Source organism: Gallus gallus, chromosome 26 (assembly GCF_016699485.2).
Source record: "Gallus gallus isolate bGalGal1 chromosome 26, bGalGal1.mat.broiler.GRCg7b, whole genome shotgun sequence".
Classification (NCBI taxonomy): Eukaryota; Metazoa; Chordata; class Aves; order Galliformes; family Phasianidae; genus Gallus; species Gallus gallus.
This window is the reverse complement of record NC_052557.1, coordinates 2,284,269-2,303,068: the sequence shown is the minus strand read 5'-3', so window position 1 is coordinate 2,303,068 and position 18,800 is coordinate 2,284,269. Positions and strand designations below refer to the sequence as shown.

General features: G+C 42.0%; 2 protein-coding genes across 12 annotated transcripts in view; both read left to right on the top strand.

Moving 5' to 3' along the window:
* NUCKS1 (nuclear casein kinase and cyclin dependent kinase substrate 1) overlaps window positions 1-5,474 on the top strand; it is a 15,307-nt gene extending 9,833 nt beyond the window's left edge. The window contains exons 4-8 of the mRNA NM_213581.3: window positions 907-962; window positions 1,286-1,435; window positions 1,684-1,836; window positions 2,588-2,734; window positions 3,275-5,474. Coding sequence (NP_998746.1) covers window positions 907-962; window positions 1,286-1,435; window positions 1,684-1,836; window positions 2,588-2,734; window positions 3,275-3,474 — 706 coding nt within the window. The 3' untranslated portion in view covers window positions 3,475-5,474. The remainder of the gene's footprint in view (window positions 1-906; window positions 963-1,285; window positions 1,436-1,683; window positions 1,837-2,587; window positions 2,735-3,274) is intronic.
* SLC45A3 (solute carrier family 45 member 3) overlaps window positions 4,263-18,800 on the top strand; it is a 39,029-nt gene continuing 24,491 nt past the window's right edge. Inside the window, exons 1-4 of one of the 11 annotated variants that reach the window (XM_046904253.1) lie at window positions 4,263-15,518; window positions 17,971-18,093; window positions 18,321-18,423; window positions 18,658-18,800. The gene's annotated coding sequence lies outside the window, so the exon portion shown is untranslated. The other 10 variants (XM_025143880.3, XM_046904252.1, XM_046904254.1 and 7 more) reach the window with 10 other exon arrangements.

The window sequence follows — 18,800 nt, the reverse complement described above, 5'->3', positions numbered from 1 at the left end:
TGAAATAAAGATCTTAGTAGATAAGATGTTATATAAAGAAACTGGGCTAGGGAGCTCCCAGAGCAACTGAATAGTTGACCACAATGTCCTATTAACTAAGGTGATATTTAAGTATGTAAGAACACTTCTATTTGTATTACAAGCATTGCACAGAGTCTGAATGTGAAACAAATGCATGTATTGATTTTGAAATCCACAGTTGTCCATAAGACTGAAATCAAATGGGCCTGAAGGACTGCAGTGTAATATGTTATCTAAACTATGGATGTTCTTGATAAATGTTGTGTTTTAGCTCCAACTGTCAAACCTGGACAGTAAAAATGACAAATGATAGGGATTTGGATAAGGACAGAAGCAGTAGTACCTACTTGGTGGGACAGTCTCTAATAAGGACTGAAACCACAGTAAGGGATGGTGAAAGCCTGCCAGAGATCAGACTGGGAGCTTGCAGACCAAGTATCTGCTAGTTAACTGGTTAGACAAAGTAAAGGTTTCCAAAGAAAACAAGGAGATAAAGACAAGGGATGACACTATACATACAGTCAGAATAAAAGTATATTACTTCTAATAGATTCAACCATGTATCAGCATATATAACTTCAAAATCCTAACTGTAAAATGGAAGACATCTGGATTATTAGTAGTCTCTGGAGAAAAATGCATGGGTTATCTTATCCTTATTTCCTGTTCGGTTTCCTTGATGCTATGTGATACAGAGTTTGAACTTTCTTTCCAACCATAACTACATATGCTTCTGAGTAATGTTAAAGTATAATGTGCTAATGTTCAGGAAAAGTGGGTATTCTTGGCCTAGAAATCAATCTGCTCTCTGAAAATTGTTATTTTCCATATAGCAAAAGACTATATATAGAAATAGGAGTTAAGCAATCTTTCCCTCCTTTTCAGTGAGGATTCAGAGGAAAAAGATGTGAAGACTAAGAAAGATGATTCTCACTCAGCAGGTAACTAACCATACTGCACTGATAATGTTATCTTCAAAATAAAGACCAATCTGTAAATATTACAGGAGTAAGATCTGACACACACAAGAAATTCTTCTGTTTAGAGAAGCATGCACCTTTCTAACACGTTTATCTTAAGCTGGATGCTGCCTCTGCTGCTTGTTACTTCCAGCCCTGGTTGGGGGTAGCAGATGTTTTGTGTAATGTGATGCTGCTATAAATTGTCCTCACAGGTAGAGAGATGGATGTTCATCTCCTCCCTGGGATTCTCATCTGTTCCACGGTCATAGAAGCAGCTTAATATTCTCACTTTTTCCTTCCAGATGAAGATTTTGGCAGTGAAGATGATGACTTAGGAGCAGATGATGGCAAAGCTGACAGTGACTATGAGAGTTCTCAAAAAAGCAAAAAAGGAAAGAAGGCCAAACCAGATAAGAATAAGAGAGCCTCTAAATCCAGGAAAAGGCCTGCAGGTAAAGAAACAATTGCAATAATAATTCTAATTTTTTGAGGAAGTCATAATTGCAACATTCAACAAGTATGAATATTGACTTGTATTCATTCCCTGTATTACATTGCAGCAGTTCTGTACTGTGTACGCATTTACTCATTAAACACATTCTATAAAGTAGACTTAATGTCTTGCCCACTCACTGCCTGCTGAAGATGTGCTGGCCACTGTTTTCTATCTTCATTATAACACAATGACTTTGTGCTGCAGAGGACAGTGAGGACGAAAAAGAAGACCACAAAAACGTGCGTCAACAGAGACAGGCAGCATCCAAAGCAGCTTCCAAACAACGAGAGATGCTTATGGATGATGTGGGGAGCGAGGAGGAAGAACAAGAGGATGATGAGGCACAGTTCCAAGAGAGTGAGTAAATGGAACTGTACTGACAAATGTCATAAGTTTAAACCCCTGTCATATGGGCAGTAGTACCAGATGTAGGTTGTTGGGTCTGGCCAAAGAGAAAAAGGAACGGTTTCCTTTTTGACTTGACAATAAAGATATAAGTTATCCTTTCTGGTGCTTGCTTGTCAATGAATACCTGTCTGTCAGACTGTCAGTTTTTGACATTTAGAACTTTTTGTTCTAAGTTTGCAGCAAATATAGAATTCTTTATAAGCAACCCCAGAGGAGCACTGAAAATTTCCTAATGGTTCTTGCTGCTCCTTGTTACCCCTATCAGTTTTGAGGTGCTGGTGCTACTTTTCAGCTGATGGGGAAAAATACTTTATCCTTGATTTGATCAAAGCAGATCAGTTAGTTTCACAAGCAGAGATGAATTCAACCAGTAATGATCCACGGTAAGTTTTTTTTTTTAAATAGTGGGTACGAAATGTAATTTCAGAAGGGAGTAAGATTATCATCAGAAATCCATTCTTGAATGGATTCTTTAGGATATGGAACATATTGCAAAGTTCTGAAAAAACCACCTGTTCTGTCGTACTAGTACTTCATCCCTACTACTGTGAAATCTTCTGCCACGCTTCCCTAGGACAGCAGGCAGGTGGAAGCTCGTATGGTCACAGCATCTTTAGTTTTCTGACTTCTCTGTTTAACTTGGTTTTTTTTGCTTCTTCTCCTTGTCTTCAAGAACTTAATTTTGTTATTGTTTCAAAAGATTCAGGAAGTGATGAAGATTTTCTTATGGAAGATGATGATGACAGTGACTATGGCAGTTCAAAAAAGAAAAATAAAAAGGCCTCCAAGAAGTCCAAGCCAGAGAGGAAAGAAAAGAAGATGCCAAAGCCCAGGCTAAAGGCTACAGGTGAGCCTATGTAGAACTATGCAGTTTAATTTAGAGACTAGAACTAATTTTTCTGCTATTGAAGAGTGAACAGAAGTTTTGGGGCCAGTAGGCATTACAGTATAATGTTGACAGGCTATATCTTCTAAGTAGTAACTTACCATGATTTAAAGTAACACAGTGAAATGATAATGTGTCTTTAATAACTACTTAATAAAGAGATTGAATTCGTATTTATGTATCATTGACAAAACCCGTGTTGATTGTGAGCATCTGCTGGTATGTTGCAGTCTGACATTCTGTATCTCATGACCAATTAATTTAATTTGTGGCTTTGTTTGGGACTCTTGGTCATTAAGATGTTTTCAGGGTAGAGGAGCTAGCAGTCCTCATTCAGTTCAACTTCAGTATTATAGAACGAATATAACACCATGTGTGGTACAGTCAAAGCAAAAGGAAACCTGCTGCTGCAGCGTCTTGTAAATTCTGTCTGTATAAAGGCATGTCACTTTCTTGTTTTGGTAGCTAATAATAACTTGTATAAGCTTTTTCTTTTTCCAGTGACTCCCAGTCCAGTGAAAGGCAAAGGGAAAGCAGGTCGCCCCACAGCTTCCAAGACAACAAAAGAAAAGACCCCATCCCCCAAAGAAGAGGATGAAGAGCCTGAAAGTCCTCCAGAAAAGAAAAAATCAGCCAGCCCTCCGCCAGAGAAGTCAGGGGATGAGGGATCTGAAGAGGAAGCACCCTCTGGTGAAGATTAAATGGCAGTTGAGGAAATCTTTGTTTAAAAAAAAAAAAAAGAGAAAAAAGGAAAAAGAAAACATACTTAGGGGTAGAACACGGTTTTGGCTGTGGCTTGACTCATGGGCTTTGAATGCTGTCTTTACTTTCAGCTGTTTAATACAGTGTATCCTTTTTTTAATAAGAGGAAACCCTCATACAGTAATATTTTGAAGTCACTGTTCTCTGTTGGCCATTCCGTTCTCCCTCCCCCACCAAATCCAAAAGCCATTTGAGACAAATTAACAGACCATTCAAATATATATTTTTTTCAAGGGATACTGCAGTTGTGAAGCAATAAGGTTTGGGACTGATACATGGAAACCACACTTACGAATCATTGAGTAGAATAGATTTCCCAGTGCTGGTAAGAGTTCTTCAAAACTATTATTCTGTATTTGAATACGTGGTTTAAAAAAAAAGAAAAACAACCATGCTTTAATAGACTTTTCTCAATAGAAGTACCTTCTCTCAGAAAAAAAAATTATATATATATAAACTGCAGAAGAGGAAACATGGGGAGGAAACCTGTGTTTCTTGGATTCATGCAACTTTTTAATGGAAAGCAATCAAGAGACTTATAGGGGGTCCACTATCTTTTATCTAGAAAAATCCTCCAGTTAGGATGCAAGATCTTTCATCTTTCCTGGATAGAATACTATTCTGCTTAGGCAAATCTCAGTTCATTCTATACTATTTCAGACGCAGAACCTAGGAGCTGCTCACGTCCATTAATTCTGTTTTTCTTCTTCCAAGGTTGGCTATAGATGGGCAGAATAGGGAAGAGAAATTGAAAACAAGTTTTAAAACTCTGGTTTGTATCTGACATTGTGGAAATTTTCTTTAAAGTTTCAAGGGAAAAAAAATGATGGACAGTATAGAAGTAGATTTTTTTTTTTTTTCCTTTTGGGGTGAGGGATGTCCTTTTATAAATGTGAAGCAAAGGATTCCTGTAATGCTCTGGTCAGTCTCGGATCCCATGAGTCACGCTGAAGTGCTTCTCTTCTCTCCCTCCATCTGTCCTCAGAAAGGCTGTGTAATCATGTCTAAGCCTCTCCAGCTACAGTGTTGGACAGTAGACTTCCATCGATAGTGAACATCACCCCAGTACCACTTCTATTTCTTCATCCTCCCATCCTGCAGTATGGGAGGAGTTACTCGTTCTGCTCCCACACTGACATGTCTGCCTCTGTTGGTTGTCGTTCTGTTCCCTAAGCCCAAAAAGCGTGGAGTAGGGAACAACATTAAAGGATGAAGCTGAGAGGAAATGAAGTTTGAAAACAGTGTAGCAGGGCTATAGTTTTATAACAAAAGCAGGATGTCCCTCTAAACGCGAGATACTTGAGGTGTGTGTAGTGGCATTTTAATGTGTTTTTATCAAAGCAGCCATATCCTTTTTTAAACTTAATTGAAATACACAAGCCTTGGTTTTCAAACCCTGATGCAGAGATTGCTGCCATGTTTCTTGGTAGAAATATTAAAAACTGGACCTGCCATTTTTCTTTTTTTTCTTAGATTCTTTGTCCTTTTGTATGTTGCTCACAGTTACCTTACAGCTGATAAGCTTTGCATCTCTTTTTTTTTTTGTCACTGAAGTACATATTTTGTAACCAGCCTCTTGAAGGTAACATAAGGCAGCTAACTAGTTGGATTTCTGGTGCACATGCTACCAGATTTTTAATCCTGTTTGGACTTCAGAGAGCTTTTAGATGTGATACACTAATATGACCACGAAGGACACTTGGCTGAATGACAGAGGGAGCCCGAAGATACTGAGCACAGTGTGGAGCCTATACCACAGAATGGAACATTAATATAACAGCCAAGTGATTGTCTTGTGTGATTCATAGCCATGGATTTTATTGAGGCTGGTAAATTACTTTACCTTGGCTTATAAAAATTTAAGTTCTCTTAACATTCTTTACTATAATGAAACTACTGTTGCCGTTACAATAAAGATGATCGGTGTTTCCATTGTAAATCTTTTTTTTTTACCTGGTTTAGTTTTGCAGAACAGCTTAAGGCTGGAGTCAATTATCAGTCTTCGGAAAGAAGTGAATGTGCTCCCCTTTCCTCCTCACCAACTTTTCCCATCCTCTGGGAGGGCAGAGCCTCTTGCATCCCCTGCACTCCTCGCTCAGCGTTTCTTGGGTAATATGGGGAAATAAATGGCCAAATTTCAAATAATGTTTGGGTTGATATTTTGGGGGTAGTATATACTTTCCTTAGTGTCTGGCCCATGTAGTTTTTTCCCCCTTCAGTCAAGACTGTGTTTCAAGCTATACTAGTTTCTTTAGAGTCTTGATTTATTTTTGGTATTAAAATGTACAAGGATCACATAAATGTAGAATACCTTTAGTTGACCTGATCACACAGCTACTTCTTTACCTGCTAGACCAGATATTTTTCTGAAGAGTGTATTTTGTAAGTTCCATTTAAGATATCTATTTGTGTTGGTTTTTTTTAATTCTCCTAACATGGTTAACTTAAGTTCAGGCTGTGAAAAATCCATTTCCGTTGTTTTCAGTTCAGGTTTTGGACTGCAGATCCTTTTGTGCCTGGTGATTTTGGCCCTTTCTCTTGTAAAACTGTTGTGCTTTCTCATATATTCATCTCTAATGGCTGTTACAGGCTGCATGATGCTATGTTTGAGTTTGTGTCACAACCCAAACACTATGTAAATCCTGTTCTACTACTGGGATTTTGTAACGTTTTCTAAAACCTTACTGTTTTGCTGGTTTGTGCAGACACTAAGCCCTAACGGTCTCTTGGTTACCCTGTTAGAAATACCACAGTTTACATTTTTACAGATTGAAGAAAATTGTGAAGGTTAATACATAACTTTTCTTCTTAGTACACGCTTTTCAGTAGCAACAGACTTAACGTTTTAAAATGTCCTTCTAAATTAATTTGTGTCTTAAGCATTCTGGTTTCTTGAAGGAAAGCTATTAAAAAAAGCCTTTCTCTAGAGACATGAAGAGTCCTCCAAGGAGCAGAAAGCTTCATTCACAGAAGAAAGCTTTGAAAAGATTGTCTTCTGTTAAACAGCTGTAGTTGTGGAGCCTCTTGCAGAGAGGTAAACAGGTTTATTCCAAAGTTCAGATAACCTTGTGCCCTGCCCTGGTCTCACACTTAAAAAGGCTCGTTATTAATTTCTCTTCTGTGTCCCTCTGTACGTTCTGTTTTACATTTGTATGCAAAGAATACTGTCTTTAATTGGCCACAAGGCTTGATCAGTAAAGATTTGCGATTTTGGTTGGAGTTTCATCCTGAAGATTACTTGTTCCAGTTTGTATTTGATCAGCATGAGAGCACCAAACATGTCAAGCTAGATGGATTTCAGAATGGCTTGTGGGTGAGAGCACTTAGAAATATGGCAGCCAAGAAACTTTTAGTTCTGTTGTGTTAACTTCAGCAAAGCAAAGGAGTGCCTGGGGAGAGAAGCAGTACACCCTACCTAAATGCTAGGGAACGTGACAAATGCCAGGTAATGGCTCTGAGCGTGCTCAGCTCCTGTGCCACCACACAGCTGCATCTGCAGGTGATGAACTATCAGGGCAGTGGCAGAAAATGCACTTGAATTTCTTTTTCTTTTTTTCTTTTTCTTTTTTTTTTTCCCCCTCCACTGATGGTCACAAAGGTACAATAGACACTGAGGCACCCAGGTTAAGGAGGGAGGGAAGTAAACTGTAACATGCTGGAAGCTTTTGAGCTGTAGAAACTGGTGCTTTGCTTTATGTAATTTGTTTGTGAAGTGTTTATTTTTATAACAGATCATATTGTTGAACACATGGTTCTTAAAAACCACAAACTGATCCATGAGTTTAAGTATTTGAGAAGTGGAAATTCATCTGTTGGGGGAGGCAGGATATGAAAAATGTAAGCAGATAGCTGTTTAAAGGGACACTGTCGCAAGATAGTTGCTGGCATATAGGATGCGTTAAGTTGGGGGGGTGGGTGGGGTCCCATCTATATGTGGAAATTATATATTCTATATGTATATGATCAAATAGAAAATTTTCCCTGGACTTTGAATATTTTCCTATAGTTTTGGGAGGTTTAAATACAAATGATGTGCGTGGAACTGGGCAATGAAGCTGTTCTGTTCAAAATGCTCAAGGTGACGTTTTCCTAAACATGCTGAGGAATAGGAGAGCTCTGAGAGGTGACAGTGTCCTTTCCAGAGTCCCCAGATTGAGCATACCCTCATTTTAGACTTCCCATGTCAGTAGCAGACTGGCATCTGAATGTCTTTTCACTGAACTCTTTATATTAAAAAACAAAACGAAACCGTTTCTAAGTCTAGTCAAGTTCTCACTTATGTGCTGACTCTGCATCAACCACTATGGGAAACAACTAACTGCCTGCCCCCTCCAGCTGCAGCGAGTCGAATGGGTCCATCGGTCTGAGCATGCTCAGTGTGACTGCAAAACACCGTTGTGCATATGCTTTGTATATTGGGGCAAGGGTTTTTTATATATATATTTTGGGAGGGGTAGTGGGTGGGATGGAGAAATACTCAATCAACTTAAGCCAGAATAATGTGTGTAAAAGCCCCTGAAGTATTTGGTGTGTGAGTGCGCGAGTGTGAGTGCGCGCATGGGAGTGTCTGACATCTTTATTCCCTTTTGTGTTCTGAAAATTTGTGAGTTTTACTTTTTTTTTTCCTGCAGAAGCAATTGTTAACAAAAAAAAAATTGTAAATAAGAGCTACATAACTTTCTTCTTCTGTTTAACCATGAACATCATGTCACAGCAAACCCTGAATAATGGCTCTGAAGGTAGAGAAGGAAGAGACTCCAGGTAGGGCCTTTGGCCTTTGGCTTTCAGCGAAGCATCGTTGTATGGTATGCAACAAATACTTGTTCGGAGTATTTGCAGTCCCATGTTGAGCTTTTCTAAAAATCGGGCTCTTTGCAGTTACCCTCCTTATCCCTTTTAATATATATTATTTTTTTTAATGTCAAGAGTGGCCAGAAAAAGGGGGCAGCTGCCCCATGGTTGGGGTGTGCGCAGACGTGGCTCCCATCGCTGGGCCCGATAGGGTTGGCAACTTTTGCAATACCTTGACAATACTGAGCTCTACAGCATGGTACTAGGAGTTCTGTTTGAATGTAACATTAATGCTTTATTTAAAATAAAAACAACACTTTTTTTTTCTTTTTTTTTAAAGGGGTTGAAGTGAACATGACTGTTGACCATGTTCGTGAATTTATAGATGCAACATTCATTGGTAGAATTGTGTGATGGTCTTTTGTGCTACTTAATTTGACATATTCCAGTCTCTGTATGTACCTGCAAAGAAAGAAAAGTTAAAAAATAACAAAACCCTGCTTTGCTTTTATTGAAGGGTTCCCAGGACTGCATACCTGCTCCTGAGCTCTGTTTTAAGTATGTGTATCCTTCGCTTGTATTTTGTATTAAAAAAAAACACAAGGAAAAAGAACCCTTTATTGTTCAGCATGTTGGAATTGTGTCCCCTCTTTTATTTTTTCTCCTTTTTGGAATATATTAAGCAACTCATTCTTCTGTATCTTTTATTTTCTTTTGTAAACTTTTTGGTTTTGTTTAAAAATGGCTTTATAAAAGGGCTTTTATAACCCATAAACACGACTTGTGTAATTTTTCTGCTATCCAAGGGTATTGCTGTTCTGCGGTTGCTTTTTGCTTTGCAAATGCTAGTGAGATGTGTTCCTCTGTCCTCATGTCTCATGGATTGTCTTGGGATTTGTTCCTTTACAGACCCCGTGCTTTCTCTGAGGAGAGTGAGTCAGGTTTTGGCCAGAACAGTTTGACAAGTATCCTTCCCTGCTACTACCTGTAAGTTGAGGAGAAGACATAAGGAATTAAGTCATCTTGGCAGCAAAGAAAATTGAGGCTGTCAAGTTCAAAACCTAGCAAAAACCCAATTACAAGGAGACAAAGCCCTTTATTTGTCATCCTTGCTTCCACAAGCTTTCCCATAGCGATCAGTAGCCTTTCTATTTTGCCACGTATGTCCCAGCAGTGAGAGTAAATATACGTTCTGTTCATTATCTGGGGGTATCAGCTAACAGCTGCATTCATCCTGTATGTGCACTTTGGCTTAGTTAGATAGAGGGCTGTCAGTTCACGTGCAGATAAATTGACCCACAGTGCAGATTGTGTTCTCCATACATCATCACGTGCATCCGGGTTATCATACATAGCAAGCTTGCAGTTTTAAAAGATGGGTTATAGCAGATCCTTGTCTAAATTCCTGCAAAACTTTGCTTTTAATTAGCAACTGGTTCAAAAGCACTTGATCACTTCTAAATTCATGGTGGTCCCTGGGGACAGATCAACCCCCTTCGCTCTCCGGCTGTGCCAGTGGGAGCCCAGGCCAGCAGCAGAGGGCGTGCATGGACCTCTGCAGTGCACCCGGGGATGCTCTGAGCACGCTTCTCTTCCTCCTCTGTCCAGGATGAGATGGAAAACACTTTGGCGTTTGTAATAGGCAGTGCTGTCAGCTGACAATGCCTTTTGTCATCAGAAGTTCTGTGTCTTGCTAGTTCTTTGTGTGTTTTGCTTCTGTTATCTTTTAAAAACTGAAGTTACAGTTCATCAGGGTAAACACTGTAAAGCATTTGTTCCTAATTCCTTTTAGGATCCCAGAAGCAGCTTGATCATAAGGGACCCCATTTTCCTAAGGGTGTGTTATGGCAGAACACTTAAGCTTGTGATCTTACAGCACGTGTCATTTCAATGCATCTTGTATCTACCCAATTCAACAGCACACTTAGCCATGGAGGATACTATGGTGGCTCATCCATTTGGTGATGGATGCAATTGCACAGGGGACCAGTTTGCTGGTTCCATTGCAGCAAATGATGCAGCAAATGATGCTTACTGTGTTTGTTTTCAGAGGTTGTTAGGGAAACTTTGTGATCTGCCCTCTCTGTTGCTCAACTCTTGCGTGCTTAATGCCAGCTATAAGCTGGTGCTTGGCTGCAGCTTCTGTTTCTCTACCTGACTTGGTTATTTTCTTCCGTAGTGTGATAAAATGAGATTCTGTATCAATGGAGTGCTTTAATAATGCAGCTTATGGCATTCCTCCCTTTGCTTTTTAAACATACCGGGCACTTAACCTCATTGCTCTGGTATCAGCAGTTGTACAATGCATTTGTGTCACGGATGTTTTTTATCTGGAGCAGATATAGTGTTACTTCCAGGTACTGCTGCACTGCTTCAGCTTTTGATTAATTGGCGGTGATGGAATTAGTAGGTGTGGCACTTACTTTGCCCCAGGAATAACTACTTAGTATGAAATGGTGCAACACCAGGATCTGCGAGCTCTCCTTAAAGAGCTGCTCTTCCCCACTGCCCCTGGTCTTTGTGTGTATGATTATGAGCAGCTTAAGCCACTTTGTTCCTCGGTATTGATCTTTTGAACTGAGTGTATTTACTGACTGCTCAGCCAGCACAAGTTAAAAGTCCCCATTGGCTCTGAAGTGGTATTTGCAGGGAATTAATACAGAACCAAATGATTATTTGTCCTGTTTAAAGGGTGCGCAACTGAGCAGTAGGCATGTAGGGTTTTGTAACTGCAGCAAGGCCAACCAGGGGGATAAGATTCCCTTGGCAATGAATAGTAGCTGTGAAGTTTTCATCTAAAAGAGTTTTGACTCAGGAATATACTGTTTGTGTTTCTTTCGGTGGTGCTTGATTATAGGATGGAAACAAAGTCAAAAGGTGGAGTTCAAGATCTTATCTGTGCTGCTGTCCAGCATCTTTTGGCCCTATAGGTGGCCTTGAAAGAGTACATAAATAAGACTGAGTTGGTGCGAAGAGCTGCCGTTTTTGTTCTTACCAATCTTGTGCATCAGAGGAAACCTGGAAGAACTGTGGAGATGGAGAGATTTCTGAGCACATTCCCTATACGTTAAAGAACATATTTTAGGTATGGTATTTATACAGCCAGCCACAAAAAGAACAATTCTTCATTCTTGCCCCGGTGTTTGGCGTCTGTGCCCCTGTGCAATATGATAAATGAAGTATAAAAAGATAGCTGCCCCACAGGAGGTGAGGTTATTTGTGCTACAAAGGCCCAGGGGATGCAGGGTGAGGATAACGTGGAGCTCTGGGGGGACATCTGGTGAGACAGCCTGCTGTGTTTGTGATGCATTGATTGAAAAGCACGAACGCCTGCGACATGTGATACGTTAGACTTGAGTTTGATCTGGAAGTGTGGCTTGTTAGCTCAGTAATAACCACATCCTGGGCTAACACACATCTCTAGCCTCAGAGTTTTATGTAGACCAGGAAATGGTTTTTGTGTGTTTTGGGTTAACTCTTTCCATAGATACAGGTCAAGTTCAAGCGCTGTTATCCAGCTGTGGGCAGGCAGCACAGTGTACTCTCCCACTGTGACAGAGAGACCCACGAGGGCTTCTCTTGCATTAAGTGAGTACCAAATTGAAGTCTCCAGGTCAAATCCACCCCTTGGCCTTAATGTGTGGTTGCAGTTTGGTCTCCTGCCTGCCCGCTTTTTGCATAGGCAGCCAATGGAAATGATCTTGCACAAAGCCAAAGGTGAATTTCTCATTCTCTCCCCTCATATTTAATTTACCCCTCAGAATGATGATCTGTTTTATATTCAAGGCTTTGCTTGCAAACGCTGTAGCTTAAAGAAAGGCTGGTATTTTATTTGAATAATCTCTTTTCTTTCAGGTTAAATAACATTTGTGTTTTAAGTAGATAAGATAACAGTTCCAGCAGCAATAAATTTCCTGTAGTCGCGCTATCTTTTTTCCCTAAGCATTTCTAACTGAGCAGTTGGCCTTGTTAGGAGCTTTTGTTCAGCATCATCAATTAGTGGCTTTCCTTAACAGCGGTGTCTGTTAGCTTTGTTCATTGCAAACACTTTCCCTTTCAAACATTTCTGATGGATTGGAATGTTTTATGGCTGAGAACTTCGGTCCATTTTTTTGTTCTTGAGATGATATCAGCCCTGATTTATTTATTTTTTTTCCCCCCCCTGGCTTTTCTGCTGAATGTTTTGTGAGAAGGATATCATTGGCACTTCTAAAGCATGCAGCTTTTACTTCCTGAGGAATGAATGAAGGGAAGGAATAGTTGGAGCACACTCCTGTTTATTACACTGAACCATCACTTTTTTCCCCCAGAGCTCACACCACGCTGCTGATGATGACGGTGCATTTGAAATCAGTCGAAGCAGCTCTTGCATTCAGAGATGGTTTGCGTTCTTTCGGTCTCATTCACATCCAACTGAACTGGTTTTGCACCCTTAAATGTGCAATACCACTTAATGACTGTTAGACTCATTTCTTATTTTGATCATTTATTTAGCAAGGGTACCAAAAGGAAAGACAAAGCATTTTGGGTGCAGGTTCTTGCTCTGGCTCTTGCATCTCCGTCTCCCCACAGCACCAGTGGCTTTTAAGTGTAAAAGACCAAATTGCAGATGTTGTTTTTTAATGTTTCTGTGACTTTTTACATTTCATTTTCCCAAGGTCATTAGATTCAAACACGAATATTAACATAAATAGAGCACTTTGAAGAAGAGGGCTATTATGTCAGCACTAGATGTTATTAGACTGGCTCCAATCTAAGAGGAGCTTGTTGGATTTTGATTTCTTTCTTTCTTTCCAGAAATATGCCTCAGTTTGGTCTTTGCTGGATGGATGCACTGAGCATTGGTGAGGACAGAGTGCATCTCCTGTAAGAGAGGCCAAGCTCTTTCAGAGGCTCTGTCAAGAGGAGCCAAAGACAATTTAGGAAGGGGAAAAGCCCTGCCCAGCAGATAGCTCTCTCCCTCTTAGCGTTGATTGCCCAGGTTTAGCTTTAGCTGAACCCACAGGTAGATGCCCCAAAGCAATGCTCTTTATTCTATTATGTCTCTGTTCACTATTGCCTCTCTTTCATTGCTGGAACATAGCTGGTTTGTGTTAGAAAATAAAGTGTTAGAAAATAAACCTGATGATAAGGTAATTTTTTCAATGCGGTTTTTAATATATAGTTAATAGTGTCTGTCAAGCTACTACCTGGTGAAATGGTTTGGCTCGTGAGAGTGCCATTTCGGAGGATATAAATCACCTTAGTCTGTTTTACTTTACATATACTTTCAGGTAGTGATTTAAGTTAGTTAACGAGGGTGTGAGAGTGCAGTATCGCAGCATTGCTCCTTAAGGATGCCTGGTAGTGCCATGAGAACACGGGCTGGGGATTTGGGCTCCTTGGGCTCTCTGCAGTCCCATCACAGAAGCTAGATGCTGGAGCACTCTGAAATGTTCACAGTGGCACTTGCTCTTCTGTGTGAACCCCTTCCTCTGCCATCCTCCTCAGGTTGTCTGATCTTTGAGCTGAGCTCAGGCTGTGGCTCTTACAGTCACCTCCTTTGGAGATTGCACCCACATGACTGTTGTTTCGTTTTCTCTGCAGTAATCTGCTGCTGGCTCCTCCGTGACCTTTCTCCCTAAGAAAAACCTGTATACTTCAAAGGTCTCTCAGGACAGTGAAACTACTTTGGTTCTGTCAAACATAGGTGCGAATAGGTTTCTCTCATGCAAAATTACTGACTGTTATCTCTTTCTCTTTGCAGACAGGTCTTTTCAAGTAAGATTCTTTCAACTATAATCTCTTTTGCATGTTTAGTCAGTTTAGTGCAAACCTGACGAGGAAGAGACTCGTTCTCTGATCTGATGGTAGAACACAGTACTCATTAAAATTAATAATAATAATAAAAATCAAAGTCTGTGGATGCTTGAAGGCATAGCTGACACCATAACAAACAATGAAGTTTTAGACATAAACCCAGACTGGCAGCCTTGGCAGATCAGCTGTTGACATAACAGCATCTTAACAACAAAAAGCAAAGAAAACAACAGCAACAAAAATCCTTTTCCTCACTTTGCAACATTTCTGAAAGCTCTTATTTTTGTCTCCAGGCTTTTCTTTGGCATACCCTGGACCCAGAGCAAGGAGGGAGTAGGAAACACCATCCCAGAGCTGTGTCTGCACTAGGGGGCTGTGCTTGCATGGCGATAAGAGGATTAGAAGTTTAGAGAAAGCTTTGTCCTCGTGTGGTAAGCCCTGATAACAAACTTTGACTCAGTTAGCTGCTGCTTACAGCACATTCCTCATTGGAACATATCTGCAATTGACCTTGACATGGAAAACATAAACCCGGTGGAAACAAACTGGTGATGATCTCCGTCTAACTGGAGAGCAGACTTCTGATGTGAGCGCTGCAGCACCATCCTTTCGGTAGCCCTGAGTCTCTGTAGGTGGATGAACTGTTTCAGGACATTCCTTCATTCTGAGAAGTGGCTGTGGCCAACCAGCTGGAGGCTGCTGAGCTGCCCTGCGGTGCAAGAGGTGTGCTGGCAGGCAGCCCTGTGTTAATTTTGATGGCAAAGCTGTCTGATCTTTTCCAGCTCTGACTTTTGGGTTTCTGCAAAGTAAAAAACTGCCTTATGCAAAGGTGATTCCACGCCAGGAGAAGGGTTCTGTGCTCCTTAGAGGGAATGAAGGGAGGTAACTGATCATTCTCTGTAGCTGATCCCATTCTGACAGTTCTCATTACATCAAATTTGAGTGCTCACTCTACCATATGGGAAAAGAGGCGGGGGAGTCTGTCTAGGACCACTGCTGGGGTGGGTCTCCAGTGGTGCTTGTGTCTTGACCTCAGGCAATGCTTCCATTCTTCCTTTGTTAAAAGAGTGATTTGTCAGATGCCAGGGACTCCTCAATAAGTCTCCTGGGCTGGAGGAGAATGGTCAGCAGTATCTCATAGGTTTCATCACAGATCAATTTTTAACGTTCAGATTGGTTGTCCCTAGGACTTAAGTTGAGTTTGTCACATCAGTATCACAGCAGAAGCAAAAGAGCTGCTATCTTGGCAGGTGCTGGAACACCTTCCGGGCTCCTGGAGCTGGGGACAGCACTCAGCTCTTCATAGAGAAGTGTGATGCAGAAAATTAGTTGTTAAAGCAAATACAGGGAGAAAGGAGCAAGACAAGTGAAAGCCGAGAAAGCTGGAGTGATTGTAAGTAAATGACAGCTATCTTCACCCTGCTCCATCATTTTGAGATTTCAATGGAAAAATCTCTTATTCTTTTAATAATCTCTTATTTTTTATTGAATGAAATTGAATCTATCCTACAGGGTCCCTTCCTGTATCTCTGCAGAGGAGTGTGTGGCATTGTTCTCTATCTCTGGTATCTCAGGTCCTCTATGGCAGAATTCTGCATCCAGCAAAGCTGCTTTTACCTACTGGCAGTGCTTTGGGATGGAGCAGAGCTGGGGTGGCTCTCTTCTGCAGTCGCTTCCTGTCCGTACAGCACGAGTATCTGGGAGTAAACACGCTGGGAAATATTTGTGCTGTGTCCTATAAACAGGGTGTGTGTTGTTTACCTGGAGCAAAAAATCTGTCCGTTGATTGTGCCATAAAATAGCCAAGAAAATGGAAGTTTTAATCTTAGCAGAATAGTACTGCGAGTGCTCTTCAGTAAGCATGGCTGTGGTCACTGGGATCTCCTGCTGTCAGCTGGAGGAAGGAATTCTCATTGTTGGAGTCCTGATTTTTTTTTTTTCAGGGAGCTGGAACTTTGCATTTCCCCTTGCAAGTGAGTAGGATTTCATTAACGAGATGGGCCCCAGCTGGAACTGACAGCCAAGAACCTGGTTTTTCATCTTGTTGCCCTGTTTTGAGAGGGACTTCTATTAGTAAGCACTGCTCAGCCGAGGTCCTCTGCCTGGTGCACCCCAGGGCCCCATCCCATTGCTCCCTGCCCGGTGCCATGCGGTCCCCAGCAGTGCTGGCGGCTGAAGCTGTCCTGGGAAATCGAGTGGATGGCTCATGGGGTGCATCATTTGCAAGTGGCTGAGCAAGTGTGGTGTGGGGAATGGCCGAGGCTGAATGGGAGCTGACAGTTTCCTTGGCACCCGAAACAGAAATAAATCCTTTCCTTTGTCTCTAGCTTAGCAGAACTGAGCAGGGACAAGCCAGAGAGGGCAGTTTTAAGTTTCAGGTACCAAATATGCAGGGTGGGAAGCAGCTAAATCCTCTTTCTCTAGCAAGATTTGAATCAAGCTAGGCTAACCCGTGAGGAAGACCCTAAAATCTTATTCTGGGAGCTGAAAATTGTAAACCGACACCAGAAGCTGCTGCTTTTCCCTGTGGCTATGTGACCAGGCTGCAGCGAAATAAAATATACCCCCTTGGGTTAAACGTGGGAAGAAAGTGGACAGGATGTGGGAAGCTGCTGAATAATCCAGTGAGGAGAACTTGATCTATCTCAGAGGCACACTTCCTAACCTGGCTGAAGGTCCTGGCTGGGAAATTCTTCCCTGCCTCATTTGTAGGAGCGACGTGGGTGAGGAGTGATGGAGGAGAAGGGGCAGCAATGTGCTGTGTGGTGTCTGTGATGTCCTATAGGCTGTACAGCAAGGTGATGCTCAGCTTCTCTTCTGTGGGATTGTTTGAATTCCTGCTGCTGTTGTGGTTGGCTGTTTCTCCCTGTAGTAAGGATATGCCTTCCTGCCAGACTCCGCAGTGCCCTCCTGGCAGGGAAAGGGGCAACCATAGCTTGCCTGGCGGAGGGCAGCTCCACACTGCAGCTCCATTCTGCAAATCAGCAAAGGCAACTGAGCGTGTGATGCTGCGTACAGTGGAGGAGCTTGGCTGGAGGAGGCAGAGGTTAAGAATGCAGCCCAGAGAACAGCAGGGGGAACGCTAAAATGTTTGTCCTGTGCTCTGTAAATACAGCAGATATGCCTGCATTTCAAACCCAGTTTAGCAACACTCATGTACATACGGTTTCACAGACAGCTTTCTTTCTGCATCACCTGCAGGAACAGTAACGTTGATGCTGAGTGGCAAACAGTGGGAGCCGTTCCAGTATGAATATTCTGACAAGGGAATGAGCCTGTTTGCTTGGCTGCAAAGGCCTTGGAATCCAGCAAGGAGTACACAGTGACCCCATCTCTGCACCAAACAGTGGTTTTCTGACCAAATTCGCCCAAACTTTGCAATGTCTGCAAAAAATTAAAAAAAAAAAAAAAAAAAAGCACCCCAAAAGCATGAGGTGATTTAAGTCTCGAGAATCCTAATTAAGAAATAGCAATTAAAGACTTGCCTGAACCTACAACTGGCCTTACTGGCTCCTCAGTATGGATGTCCTGTAGTGGTTAGGAGCAGCATCCCCGCTGGTTGGGGTGCCCACCCATCAGGCCTTGAGAGGGAATTGAAACACTCATTTTTTGACACCCCATGTTCTGAAGGTTCTCCCCTCGTTGCTTTTCCCAGAATGCTCAAAACAAAAGTGCGTTTCCTGTTTAGAAAGAGAGAGAAGATAAGCCCTAAAGTGCAGCCTCCTGCTCTGGCTACCCCAAGTATAAACAGCCTGCGCGGCCAGGCACTGCTTTTGTTTGTTCTAGCAGCTTTCTCTCCTTAAAGGTACATTAGGCACAATTATACAAAGTCCGTTTTCTGGCAGCATCACTCCTGACTGGCACGAGAGCTCCAGGACCATCAGCTCATCAGGAAATCTCCTGTCTGCCCGGAGCACACAGTGAATTCCCACCTTTGCACTCAAGGCACAGCATTAAGTGCTTCCAAAGTATGTTACTCGTTTGCATTTCTGTAATATTTCTCCACTGTAGCATCAGAGTGCTCTGTAAATAGTCACTGCTAACCTCCCTGGGTGGGGTGCTGGGGATGGGTTTGTTTTTTTGGCTTACGGAGAGCAAAAGGTTTGCGTTGTGAGTCAGCACTGAAGCTCAGTAATTCAACACGAGATGGGTTTAAGGCTACCTTTGACCAATCCGGGGCTGTTGTGGCTTCCAGGGTAATGCAGAGCATCCGTGGAATCCCTCTGTGCAGCAGGGTGGAGATCTGAGGAAGAGACCTACAGCCAAATGGCCTGAGCTGTCACAGCACGGTACCTATGGTAAAGCTGGGACCCTCTCCTGCTCACCAGCTCCTTGTGTTATATGCCACATGTGGTGGTGTCTAATCCTTGTCAGGTTCTAGCAGATACCACGAGCTGAGCTCTGCTTGGCTGGACGCATGAGATTTAGATAAGGCTGGGTCAAATCTGTGCTGCCATCTAATCAGGCGTGAGCAGCTGAGATGTGAGTTGATGCTGTATTTCCCTCTTTTGATAAATTAATCTAATTTGCAGATTCCCGTGACGGCTCCATCCTGCAACGTTCTGAACCTCCTCACTGTGCTTCAGCAATGCGATCAGGTCCAGATACGAGCTCAGGACTGGACCTACTGCAACAAGCAGTGTGAACAATGCTGGGCTCTTACTGCCATGCTCAG